At 46.4% G+C, this 13,196-nt stretch overlaps 2 protein-coding genes across 4 annotated transcripts; both read right to left on the bottom strand.

Moving 5' to 3' along the window:
* Positions 1–287: 287 nt before the first annotated feature.
* Positions 288–3,079, bottom strand: naxe (NAD(P)HX epimerase). 2 transcript variants are annotated; one of them, XM_015974074.3, is made up of 7 exons: positions 2,959–3,079; positions 2,338–2,540; positions 2,153–2,261; positions 1,847–1,957; positions 1,207–1,317; positions 968–1,115; positions 288–772 (listed from the first exon to the last, which is right to left on the bottom strand). In XM_015974074.3, exons 2-7 carry the CDS (start codon positions 2,502–2,504, stop codon positions 573–575), a joined length of 846 nt encoding a protein of 281 aa, XP_015829560.1. In that variant the 5' UTR covers positions 2,505–2,540; positions 2,959–3,079; the 3' UTR covers positions 288–572. The 2 variants fall into 2 exon arrangements, with proteins under 2 accessions (XP_015829560.1, XP_015829561.1); XM_015974075.3 differs by lacking the exon at positions 2,959–3,079 and adding an exon at positions 2,800–2,912.
* An 896-nt stretch (positions 3,080–3,975) lies between these two features.
* LOC107394894 (lamin-A) lies at positions 3,976–13,090 on the bottom strand. 2 transcript variants are annotated; one of them, XM_015974071.3, is made up of 13 exons: positions 12,489–13,090; positions 12,148–12,338; positions 11,618–11,960; positions 10,167–10,323; positions 9,835–9,960; positions 9,585–9,755; positions 9,382–9,507; positions 6,883–7,377; positions 6,299–6,406; positions 6,099–6,218; positions 5,945–6,001; positions 4,444–4,641; positions 3,976–4,166 (listed from the first exon to the last, which is right to left on the bottom strand). In XM_015974071.3, the coding sequence occupies exons 3-13, from the start codon at positions 11,953–11,955 to the stop codon at positions 4,131–4,133; spliced, it is 1,932 nt and encodes a 643-aa protein (XP_015829557.1). In that variant the 5' UTR covers positions 11,956–11,960; positions 12,148–12,338; positions 12,489–13,090; the 3' UTR covers positions 3,976–4,130. The 2 variants fall into 2 exon arrangements, with proteins under 2 accessions (XP_015829557.1, XP_054601474.1); XM_054745499.2 differs by having other exon boundaries at positions 4,444–4,638.
* Between the last annotated feature and the right edge of the window lie 106 nt (positions 13,091–13,196).

Below are 13,196 nucleotides of genomic sequence, written 5' to 3'. Positions count from 1 at the left end.
GCAGGTGATTAACAGGCTTCTGCAGAGCCTGATGAGCTGCTGCACAGGTGATTCAACCACTGAATCAAGTGTGTTGGAGCAGAGAAACCACAAAACCTGCTGGATACCGGCCCTCCAGGACCAGGATTGGGCACCCCTGCTTTAGGGGATTCCTGACGATCCCTTTAAGGAGACTCAGAAGATTCCTGATGATCCCTTCAGGTGATCCCTGATGACTTCTGAGGATCTCCGCTGATCACACGTAGTGAAATCCATAAACTTTTCCTGAAATTGACTTCAAACCAACGAACATCATCTGAGTTTTTATTGGATGAAGAAGGGATCCCACATCGACATAATAAACCTCTGAAGTCCCGCTGAGGAGACAAAAGATCACAGCAGCATTCGGTTCTAGATAGCAGAACCCAAATGGGCCAGAGAGGTCCAGATAAACCTCAGAGTCTGGAGGACTTCTGATCCAGAACCACCCAAGGATTACAGGGAAGTCCATCAGCTGGGACGGAGAAAGAGACCAGGGGGTTCTGGTCCGGATCAGGACTGATAAACAGAGCCAGACCAGAACTTCTGTTCATTTACAGCTGTAGGACACAGTCGGTTCCGGGGTAGTGAGGCAGGTTGAGCTGGTACTTCCTCTCCAGGCCCGGTGGAACGAACCGCCCTCCCAGGAAGTGGTACCGCCCTCTGAACAGGGAGGCGGATTTCTTCGGAGCGGTCAGGGAGACGAGTGTGTCGGGTCGGAGTCCGTCTGCGCTGCCCGTCTCCACGTCCCAACCTGTAACAAATGACCCAGCACAAGATCAGAACCCGGTTCTGCTCCACTGAGCTTCACCGGCGGTTAGGATAAGCCCCGCCCACGCTTCATTTTTTCATCACTTTGATCCAAACATCTGATTCCAAGGTTTTTAAATCAAACCCGCGTCTGCGTTGATCATCCTGGAGGCCGTTACCTGAGCAGGTGAGGACTCACCTGAGGGGATGTCGATGCTGGCGATGGGAATGGTGGTCTTCTTCAGCTGGTCCAGGATGGACCCAAAAGGTTCTCGTACAGAACCTTTAAAGCTGAAGCCAAAGATGGCGTCGATCACCAGGTTGTAGGCTTCATCGATCACTTCAGCCTGCAGAAAACAAAAGATCCAGGTTAATCCAGGTTAATCCAGATTATCCCATTAAACCTGATAGAACAGCTTTAACAGCAGAGTATCAAACCTCCGGCATCTCCGTCAGGAAGGGGATCTCCATCTTCTCACACTGGGTGGTCAGACCCTGGAACAGAGGTTTGTTGGGTCTCTTCGGGTAAAGGATGGTGGGCTCGTATCCCTGCACCACGAAGCACGGAGACAGGAGATTAAACTCCGAATGTTCGGGAGTTCATCTTCCAAATGAGTCTGGGAAAACCTCTTATGAAAACACACATAATTACAATTATCCTGGGGAATTTTTACGTCATAATTAAAATAATGAAGACATCTTTAAGCATGTGACATGATTCCATTGTGTTGTGCCCTTGTTCTGCCCCCCCGGCTCAACAAAACACGAGCTAATGAGAGCGTGGTCACAGAGGAAGGTGCCTAAACGGTGGCATTATTGTTTATTTGTTGTTTATGTTGTTTTTGGGAAAGTTGGAGCCAAATGTAATCAACAGCTCAGGACTGAACCCACCGTTTATCGTTGCCTCTCAGATGAAAAAGGGTTTCAATCTAATTTCAATCAATCAATCAATCAGTTTTGCTTCAGTGTTGTTGATTAACTCACCAAACTGGTTTCTGCCTCATCAAACTTCAGATAATCCCAGCGGATTAAAACATTAATTCATTTATTAACCTTTAGAAAAGTGGATTTTACTCACAAATAGTCGGAGATGCCTGGCGCAGACCAGCCCGTCGCCCCCGTTGTTCCCTGGTCCACAGACCACCAGCAGCGCCGGTCGGGCTTTACGCAGCGAGGCCAGCGGGTACGCCTGCAGGAGGAAGATTCCCAGATTTGATCTGATTTCAGCTCCTTACATGTAAACACTGCTGCCTGGCAGCTCGGGTTTCTGATGAAACCTTAGAAGTTCGTGTCAGTTTAAAAAGTGATAAAGTCCGTCTGAGGACGTTTTACTGTTTACAAAGTAAACAGAAACATGTTAAAGTGAGCCTAGAACCCGTCTGACCCGTGTGATGGCAGTGGCACAGCTCAGTCCAGCCAGCTCCATCAGCTGATCCACGCTGAAGCCATACTCGCTGAAGAGCTCCTCATCAACCTTCTGGGCCTCCTCCTGTCTGTGACGGGTCCACACGTCAGGTCTAGGCTCAAACCAGTCACCTTTACGGCCCCAGAACTGCTTCAGAACCTCACCCGAGATATTTGATGGTCTGGGCCATCGTGGACGCCGATCTGCTGCCGGAACAGGCCTCGTTGTGGCGGTTAGCTGAGGAGGACAGCGAACACGTCTGAGGGACGGTTGCTGCAGCTCGCGAGCTCACCAGGAAGCCGATCCCGAGCAGAGCCCGCAGGTTCCGCATCCAGAAGATCCAGAAGGACAGAGACGGCTCTGCTGGCTGAGACCGAAACATCAGTTTACATAAAACACAGCGGAAAACCCAAAAGAGCTCAAAGACGAATAAATAAACCCTCCGAGTCATAAAGCAACTCTTACAGCACAAAGTCTGATTTTAGCAAATAAAAATATCAACAATCATTTAAAAAACCCAAATTAGCTGCGTCAGCCTTTTGATACAAACACGGGATGGTTGCATTAGAACACAGCTTGCTGATATTTGGGTAAAATGTGATTATTAGAAGTTTGTGGTTTAAAACCTGTTTTGTTTGTTGAGCCGCAGCTAAGTTAGCCTCACAGCTGTTAGCAAGCAGCTAAGTGCTAGGCTAGGCTAGGCTAGCAAACTTTTTGAATTTGTTCGAAACAAAATAATAAACAAAAGCAAACAAATAATAAATAACCTCCGGAACGTTTCTCACCTTTTACTGGAGAAACGATTCAAAACTTAGACGAGAAATACGAGTTTGATGAGGAGCAGCTAGTTCCGGGTTCAACACTACAAAATAAAGCGTCAGTGTCATTTCAAAATAAGACAATCAGGAGAGGTCAAATTTATGATCTAAATGTCTAAGCCGTGATTTAAATAAACAAACAACACAAAAAAGCAAACATAGTTTGGCTAGAAGAGCTGCTGCATCCTCAACATTCATTCATTCATTTGTCTGTTCATTCAGGTAGGACCTTTAGGCCTGGGTGAAGATGTAGAGGAAGTTAATGAATAAAACAGTTTAGATTTATTTTAATAATCAGAAATAAAATAGTGGATGAGTCCTCTAGGCCTAATGTGAGTTTGCTCTGGGAGTGAGAGTGAAACTGGAGAGGAAGATTTAAAAGTTTAGGTTCTCCATCCAGCAGAGTCCAGAGTAATAAAACCGAAACACAAACTATTTTTAGACATATTCTTTAGAAAAAAGCACCAGTGGCATGGGGTTATTTATTTATTGATTTTGTTGTATAAAAGTGGCTGTAATCTGAAAACTCGTGCACAGGAAATGATTTTCACACACAGATATTTAACTTCAAACATGAATTATAAAACATCCATCAGTAATGATTCCAGGAGACAAAATACTAGCATTTTAAAATACTAAAGGGTCAAAATCCTTTAGAACATCATGTCTTACTATAATTGCATTTTTCAGATTTCTACTTTTAAATCGAGCTAAGCTCAAATACTGCACGTTTAACTGTTTGATATAAACTCAAATATGTCTTTGTAAAAATGTTTATTGTTATCAGCAAAAGTACAAACGCACAGTTAAGAGGCTGCAACTGATTTATTGAAGAAAAAACAAGTTTTTTATTTAAAAACAAATATTTTACTGTAAAAAAACAACAACTAAAAGCAGCTGCGGTGTAGAAATATATCAGTGGAATTCAGATTAATCTAATGAGCTTTTATTTATTAGAAAATTCAGAAAACCAGGAAAATGAAGTTTATTCATTCATATTTATTTCTAAATACTTTTGTAAACAATAAAAAAGTAAGACTATAGTCCGCTTCATCAACTAATGAATTCTGAACCACAGAGGAGCTGAAGCTAAAAGTTACTACTAACTTAATACTCAAAGTATTTTAACGTCCTGGAGGTCACATGACCGGACAGCTCTCCATCCGGAGTCCAGTCTGAAAAAAACACAATAAAACACGTTTAAAAATGTTGTACTGACAACTAAATATCACCGTTTATGCTAAACATCACAGTTATGGTTCCACTGAATTACACCAACAGCCTGTAAAGTCGGGCTTTTTCCTATTTATTCATTTATTAATAAAAAAACAAGTATTTATACATTAGACTGAAACAGGAAATATTCTGAAAGACCTTCAGAAATGTGGCTGCCAGGATGGAAAACAGGTTTTACTCTGATGTTTTTATAATGACGCCTTCAGGTGTCCTCACCTTCCGAGGAGTGCTGGTGCTGAACACGTACGACTGTGGCACCAAACCCTCGGAGATCCCGCCGCTACGGAACGAGCGGGATGCCGACGACACGGAGCAGCTGCTGGATTTGTCTGAGGGAAGTCCGCAGGATCCACAGACGACGGTCCGGCTGCGCAGGTTGTACTCGCCGTCGCTGCAGGTGCTGTGGGCCACCTGCTGAAGACGACACCAACAGAAGCAGAACATCAGAACGGCAGGACAAACGGGTCAGAAACGGGCTAACAGACCCAAAATAATCAGGGAAAATTCTAAAAATGTTTTATTTTATTTAATGATTTGAGGCGTTTCCTTTGGAGTGATGGGAGCACGAGAGAAAAATAATCTGAACATAAATGAACCAACATCATGTTTTTATTCAGTCTGATGTAGATTTTTCTCTGAGTTGTTAAAGAGCAAGTCACCCCCTACCAGAGTATTACTCCACTCCCACTTCCTGTTTGAAAAATGCAACAAATGCTGTTGCCTAGCAGACCGAGAGGGAGGAGCCGCAAACAAATACACACACACAGGCTCACAACGACATCGTGACATCATATGGTACCAGCTAACATTCCAGGGTACCTCTTAGCCAATAGCGATGGCAGATTTTAATTCAAATGCAGTGAAGAGTTTTTACCTGACGACGGCACAACGCTGACAGTTTTAGGCAGAATATTAAAATTTTAACTAAAATGCACTAAAGTGCAAAACTATTGACGACACGTGTCTGCAGCACGTTTAGACACGCATTTGGGGCGACGGTGGCACAGGAGTTAAGCGCTCGCCCCGTAATCGGAAGGTTGCAGGTTCGAGCCCCGCTCAGTCTGTCGCTCGCTGTCGTTGTGTCCTTGGGCAAGACACTTAACCCACGTTGCCTGCTGGTGGTGGTCGGAGGGACCGGTGGCGCCAGTGCTCGGCAGCCTCGCCTCTGTCAGTGCGCCCCAGGGCAGCTGTGGCTACATCGTAGCTCATCACCACCAGTGTGTGAATGGATGATTGTGTTGTAAAGCGCCTTGGGGGGTTCCAGGACTCTAGAAGGCGCTATATCAAATACAGGCCATTTACCATTTTTTACCATTTATATAGTTTATCAGAAAAAACAGTTGGTTTGGGGGTGACTTGCTCTTTAAATTAAAATGTTAAAAACTTGAATATAAACAAATAAATGTCTAAACAAGCCAAACTGTTTAAATATTCCTACGTGTGAATTTATTAGTTTATCATTCATTATTTTTAATTCATTTAATGGCACTCTAATGATTCCATACAACGAAAAAAGGCTCAGAGTTTTTTTTTTGAACAAGAGAATTCACTGATGTAATAAAATAATAATTTTTCACGTGTTTTATTAAGTTAAAATGTTTAATGCTTAAACACTTTTGACTCAAAATACATTTTTTATTGTTTCTGTAAAGAAACAAAAGCGTCTCCAGGACTTCACTTGAACCCTTTTGTTTGTGCCTCTGTTTGAGCGTCTCACCATATCTTCATCTTCGTCTTCAAAGTGTGTGCGGGTCACCTTCCTCATCGCCATTTCCTGGAAGAAAAGCTTTCACTCAGTCGTCTAAACCATGAACGTTTGATTACATGTACATTTTTAGGTTTTTGTTAAATGCTGTGGGGGTTGTGGGCACCTCTCCACTGGCACTGAGCAAGCTGGTCTGGAACTGGTCTCCGGTGCCCCAGGTAGGCTGGGCCTTCCACACCAGGTCTGAAGGAGGATTGTGGACTCCACCTCCGTTTGAAGCCCAGATCTGATCACAGAGAACCCAACGGAAGGTTAAAACACGCGCAAGGCCGTTTCTGGTTCTGATCGTGGAACAAAGGTTCTAACCGTTACTCTCTGGCCGGCCTTCAGAGTGAATTTAGCCGGAAACTTAAAGATGATGGGAACGCCGGATCCCACCTGCCGCTTCAGCTGCCAGTTCCCCAAATTCTGATCCTACAGGGAGAAGATGACACCAGAAGGCTAGAAGACACTCAACAAACCAGGAGGCACCGGTCCTGAATCATTGTCTTAGCGCCTAGAGCGGGATCGGCTGTGAAGCTGGAGACAAAAGTCAGAACAGCCCGTTGGTGAAGTTCAACCGAATGAATCTTGAGAGACATGAAAATATCCTCCCATATTTTTACAGGACTTACAAGATGGAGAGCAGCTTTATAAATGATCTCTGATGACATCTGAGTTTAAATTAAACAAAATGCTTGGAAACTAGTCTGGTTTTGTGTCGGGTGTTAAACCTGGTGAACGGTCTTAGAAAATCTGAAAGCTTGATGAGGTAACAGTAAATCACAGCATCATCAGCAAGACATCTGGTATTTTTCTTGCTGACTGGAAGAAAAACATGTGTAACTAGGATAGAACCATGAGGAACACCTCAGGTAGAGTGACATCTTATGACCATTTCACCCTCTCACCTCGTCTGCCTTGTTGCTGAGTCGGACATACTTCCCGTCCAGGTCCACCTCGTCCACAGTGACGCGTCCGCTGGCTGAGGCCTGCTGAATGATGCGAGTACGAGACACAGCTCCGCCCACAACACTGGACGCCTCGCTGTCGGTGTCGTTAGGACGGCGTCTCTTGGCTGGGGAGCTGCGAGCGCTGCTGTGGATCAATCGAGAGTGGCTGGCCGAAGCGGAGGAGCGACTTGCTGTCACTCTGGTTGGAGGGGGACTGGGGGACAGGCGCAGGCGCTCCTCCTCCCCCTCCAGAAGTTTCCTGTAGGCACAGATCTCCATATCCAGAGCCAGCTTCACGTCCAGGAGCTCCTGATACTCATCCAGCTGCTGCTGCATCCTCTGCCTCATCTCCGCCATCTCCCGGTCTTTCTCTCCCAGCAGGCGACGAGTGGTGTCCCGCTCCCGGGACAGTGCGTCCTCTAGTTCCCGGAGCTTCGCCTCACGAGCCGCCAGCTGGATTAGACAGATTTAGACTAATCACCATCACATCCCAGAATGCTAAAGGAAGAGGCACAAAGACGTAACAGAAAGCACTGGAGAGGAAATCTTTCAAAACGATAAAATGTTTTAAATTTTGCATTAAGGCTGCAAAACAAGCTAGCTTTGAAACACAAGCGCTGTCACGGAACTCTCACCCATCTAATGCCTAGGCCACACCCCCCTGGAAACGGAACCCACATTACCAGAGGAAACGAGTCAGCGCTAGACACCGGTCCCCGTTTTCTTTTGTTGTCCGTGACTTCAGACGGTGATTTTCTTTTTGGGACTCTGTTAGTTTGTCCTAAAGCTGAAGCGGTAGCAGCCGGCTGTTTCTCCTTCTCTGGTGTTACTGAGCGGAGAATCTCTCACACCGGTGGCGTTCTCGTGCTGAACACGTGAGTGTGTGATGAGTGTAGGACCAGGGAAGTGCGGCGGTTCGGTGAGACCGACAACCGGATGGTCCGGTGGCTGGTTTTGGTCCGATCCGTGTTGTTGGTGGAGGTTTTTGGACAAACGTGAGCGAACCACTTTATTAGGTTTTTTGTATTTTTTTTATCTCCACAATAACTTTATGGCTAAACGATTTTCGAACGCTGTTCAACGTGTGAAGCTAGCCTGTTTTACAGATTAGCAATTGGACGCTTTGTGATTTAAAGCATTTTGCACCAAGTTGTTTATGATGTGTTGGAAGTGGGCTAGGGTTGTTTATGATGTTTTGGAAGTGGGTTAGGGTTGTTTGTGATGTGTTGGAAGTGGGTTAGGGTTGTTTGTGATGTTTTGGAAGTGGGTTAGGGTTGTTTGTGATGTTTTGGAAGTGGGTTAGGGTTGTTTATGCTGTGTTGGAAGTGGGTTAGGGTTGTTTATGATGTTTTGGAAGTGGGTTAGGGTTGTTTGTGATGTGTTGGAAGTGGGTTAGGGTTGTTTATGATGTTTTGGAAGTGGGTTAGGGTTGTTTATGATGTGTTGGAAGTGGGTTAGGGTTGTTTATGATGTTTTGGAAGTGGGTTAGGGTTGTTTGTGATGTTTTGGAAGTGGGTTAGGGTTGTTTATGCTGTGTTGGAAGTGGGTTAGGGTTGTTTATGATGTGTTGGAAGTGGGTTAGGGTTGTTTATGATGTTTTGGAAGTGGGTTAGGGTTGTTTATGATGTGTTGGAAGTGGGTTAGGGTTGTTTATGATGTGTTGGAAGTGGGTTAGGGTTGTTTGTGATGTTTTGGAAGTGGGTTAGGGTTGTTTATGATGTTTTGGAAGTGGGTTAGGGTTGTTTGTGATGTTTTGGAAGTGGGTTAGGGTTGTTTATGCTGTGTTGGAAGTGGGTTAGGGTTGTTTGTGATGTTTTGGAAGTGGGTTAGGGTTGTTTGTGATGTTTTGGAAGTGGGTTAGGGTTGTTTTTGATGTGTTGGAAGTGGGTTAGGGTTGTTTATGATGTGTTGGAAGTGGGTTAGGGTTGTTTATGATGTTTTGGAAGTGGGTTAGGGTTGTTTATGATGTGTTGGAAGTGGGTTAGGGTTGTTTGTGATGTTTTGGAAGTGGGTTAGGGTTGTTTATGCCGTGTTGGAAGTGGGTTAGGGTTGTTTATGATGTGTTGGAAGTGGGTTAGGGTTGTTTATGATGTGTTGGAAGTGGGTTAGGGTTGTTTATGATGTGTTGGAAGTGGGTTAGGGTTGTTTGTGATGTTTTGGAAGTGGGTTAGGGTTGTTTATGCTGTGTTGGAAGTGGGTTAGGGTTGTTTGTGATGTTTTGGAAGTGGGTTAGGGTTGTTTATGCCGTGTTGGAAGTGGGTTAGGGTTGTTTATGATGTGTTGGAAGTGGGTTAGGGTTGTTTATGATGTGTTGGAAGTGGGTTAGGGTTGTTTATGCTGTGTTGGAAGTGGGTTAGGGTTGTTTTTGATGTTTTGGAAGTGGGTTAGGGTTGTTTATGATGTGTTGGAAGTGGGTTAGGGTTGTTTTTGATGTTTTAAGTGTTTTCTGTGCTTGACCTGTTTCTGCAGCTGGCTGAGCTGAGCAGATGTGGACTCCAGGCGTATTCGTGTTTGCTGCAGCTCCTCGTGAGCCGCTCCAACCAGGTGGCTGCTCCGGTCGGCCGACTGACGAGCGCCTTCCAGCTGTCAGACAGAAACATTCAGAAAGCGTTCCTCCTCAGAAGGACCACATCCTAGGAAGCTAAACCACGTGTATGGACCTTGGTACTGTAGGTCTTCTCCATCTCCTCTTTGTACATTTTGATCTGCAGCTCATGCTGGTTTCGCATCTCCACCAACGCTTCGGCCAGTTTGCTTTCAAACTCCTGCTGGTGGCCGTTATCCAGCTCCACCATTCGGGACTCGTGCCGCCGTTTTATCTCCCGCAGCTCCTGTTGAAGAAGGAAGTCTGAGTGGTGTTGCTGCTTCCCAACATTCCCCTCTGACAGGAACATTTGTCCGAAACCTGACTTCAGATTGGAGGTTCTTCTGAAAGTCCAGCTCCTCTTTCAGGGTCTGAATGCGGTTCTCCCCGTCCACCCTCCTCAGCATCTCCTCCTGGAGCTGCTTCCTGGCGTCGCCCAGACCCGTTTCCAGCTGAGAAAAACAAGGAGAAACAAAAACATTAAATAAAAAAAGAGCAGGAAGTAGGAGGAGCTTCTGACGCAGTTTCATCCATGCAAAAGATAAACTTTAGCGGATCTTTATGATCATTTTGACTCAGAGTAATAAATCTAAGCTTCTGTATAATTTCTGGCAGTAATGGGCTTCCATACATGACCCCTGACTGAGTGTGAGGTCACCTTTGCGACCTGAGCCTTCAGGTCCCGGGTCTCCACCTCCAGGTTCCGTTTCTCTCCCAGCGCCGTGGTCAGAGACGCGTCCTTCGAGTTCAGCAGAGCCTCCAGGTCTTTGAGCCGCTGCTGAGCTCCGGAGAGGTCCGATTCCTTCTTACTGTTCCTGGAAAAGTAAACGCAAACCAAGCAGTTCGTCTCTGACCCAAATGATTTCATCTCGACTGAAACAGAAAAGATTTACAGGACGAAGGTCAGCTGTGAGGATTACAGCTCGTAGTTTCAGTCGTCAGGTCTGACTCTTCACTATTTATCTGTTTATTTTGTTTATCACTGGGAAATGATGTTTTCTCATTTATTTATGTTTTTGGATCATCCAAACCCAGTTTCACATCAAACCCACACTCTGAGAACGAGGAACCGGGACCGGAACGTCTGTCTTCAAAACATGTGTGTTTAAAAAACGCAGAAACTCAGATAAACAATCTGTTATTGAACAGGCCAGATACGTGAGTAATTATGTTTTATTATGACCAGCTGCAGAGACCTCCGGCCACGTTTGAGTGGGCTCGGCCTCCCAGGCCCCCCTATTGGCCCCGCCCCTGTGGGACAGAACCTGGAGGAGAACTGGTGGATCTGAGTCACTCCACGGTGAATGTCCCATGATGCTGCTGCCCACAAACCACAGCCGCTGGTGTTTGGCTGCCATGGTAATGACCACACACACACACACACACACACACACACACACACACACACACACACACACACGCGCGCGCGTATTTATGGAAAGTAAAGCCTTTAGGGGCACAGTCTCAGAGCCGCTGCCACGTATAATGATGATGGTTCACGAGGAAAGAGTTAGTCATCGGGATCTGGAGTCGGAGGCGGGGAGGGATGAGGAGGGAGCGGCTCAATCAGCAGCTCCTAAAAAACTCCGGTTATTAAAACCTGAGGAGCTGCTCCGGTTTCTGCTGACGACTCACACAAACGGCTTTCCTCGACTCAGAGACTAAACGTCTTTAAGTAAAACACAAAAGGTCAAACGTGTGAACCCGCTGTGAGGAAATCTCGCTCCTGTTTCAGGATAATTCAGCTGCTTTCATTCCCGTCGTGTTCTGATTGAAAACCGAGTTTATGCAGTAAGAAGAGACGAGTGTTGAGCTTCATTTCTTGTAAAACTCGTGTTAAAGAGGGTTTTCAACTTTATTTAAATACGTTTTGTTGTTTTGCTTTGTTTAAAAACTTAAAAAAGCAGAAACCTGGAGGGGAACGGACGTCTCACCATCATCGTATAAAAGACTCCATTTCTGCCCTTTCGTAAGGTTCGATCTGATCCACAACATTTAGAGGTGGGAGCAGCTCTAGTCACATATCTCTGTTTAAAGTCTGCGAGGGTTACAGGGGCGTGTCTGAGGATTTCAGGGCTCCCTTAAAAACAGCCCCCCACCACCACCCACCTGGCCTTCAGCTCCTTGTGGTCCTCTCGGAGCTTCCCCAGCTCCAGCTGCAGCCGCGCCCTCTCTTTGGCCACCGAGTCCAGCGTCTGACGGGCGTCGGCCAGCTCGGCCTCGTAGGCGGCCTTCAGACCCGTCAGCTCCCGGGTCACCTCGGTCTCAGACTCGGTGATGCGTAGACGCAGGCCGGCGTTCTCGACCTCCAGAGAGCGCACCTTGTCGATGTAGACTGCCAGACGGTCGTTGAGGTTGGACAGGTCCTCCTTCTCCTGGAGCCGGGTGATGCGGTTCGGAGACAGAGGGCTGTTGGCGCCTCGGGGGGTGTTTTTGGGCGTCGCCATTTTACCTTTGGTTCAGAAACACCTGGATGAGCTTGTTTTAATCCAGACAAACTTCAAATCTGTCCATCGATGAGTTTTAAACCAAACTCGGAGACATCACATGGAACTCGTCTCACATCTGAATTGGGGCGGAGCCAACAGCTCCACCCTGGAATATAAGAAACACATAAAAACTGTTCCCGAAGGATTTACCTGTTAGGATCCGGCTGGTCGAGGAGAAAAGTGCAGTCCGTCCTGCGGTCTGAGTCCTTCAGGCTGCTGGGTCCGGTTCTGTTCTGACTGAGAACCCGTCTGGGTGCCCATGTAGGAAAGAATGAGCTGGGAGGGAGCAGAGAGGCTGGCCTCCGGTTTGGCATCGGGTGGATCCTTCTTCCTTCTGCAGCCTGAATGAATGAGTCATCAGCTAAATAAACACACGGATCCACGGATGTGGAGCTGCAGCCCGACACGGATCGGATCACAGAACCAGGAGAATGAAGAGTTTGTTTGTTTAAAACTTTATCGTCTCAGTTAAATGTTTAAGAGTTTTTCACCTTTTAGGCTGAATGAGTGAAAATTCAGATCAGATCAGAGCTCCAGACACGTCTTCTGCTCCTCCGCCGGCAGCAAGACGGACAAAACATGAAAGAAAACTCAACAGAACAAAAACATCCGATCCATCAGAGTTCTGCTGGGCCTTGTCAGTTCTGGTTCAGCTCTCTGAAGGTCCCAAGTTCTCACAGGTTCTGGTCTGGACTCTGATAGGACCCCTGCAGCACCTTGGTTCTGATATACCTGCTGCTGGATCATGGTTCTGTTCCAGTTGAGTTTTCCTACTTGGAAGTTGGAATTTCGGAGTATGGAATAAATCTAGAATGGGAGAAACATCAAATCTGGAACACTAGTCTCAGAGTTGCTGCACGGGTTATTTATTTATTTATTTTCTGTTGCTGCTCATTTGTTCGGGGCTGATTGATGCACTCGCATAGTTCAATCATTCCTCCTTTAAACTTCAAACAGAACGTTTTTCCTCATGTTGTTGAAAACCTGCTGCAAGGGGGAACGCTGCAGGGGGGAACGTTGCAGGTGGGAACACTGCAATGGGGGAACGCTGCAGGGGGGGAACGCTCCCGTGGGGGAACGCTGCAGGTGGGAACACTGCAATGGGGGAACGCTGTCATGAGGGAATGCTGCAGGTGGGAACGCTGGGAATACTTGAATAGTATAAACCCTATTTCTCTGTACTGAGGCTGTTCAGGGTG

This window comes from Nothobranchius furzeri, chromosome 19 (assembly GCF_043380555.1).
Source record: "Nothobranchius furzeri strain GRZ-AD chromosome 19, NfurGRZ-RIMD1, whole genome shotgun sequence".
NCBI classification, from domain to species: domain Eukaryota; kingdom Metazoa; phylum Chordata; class Actinopteri; order Cyprinodontiformes; family Nothobranchiidae; genus Nothobranchius; species Nothobranchius furzeri.
The sequence above is the reverse complement of the archived record's forward strand: the minus strand, read 5'-3'. Positions and strand labels throughout refer to the sequence as shown.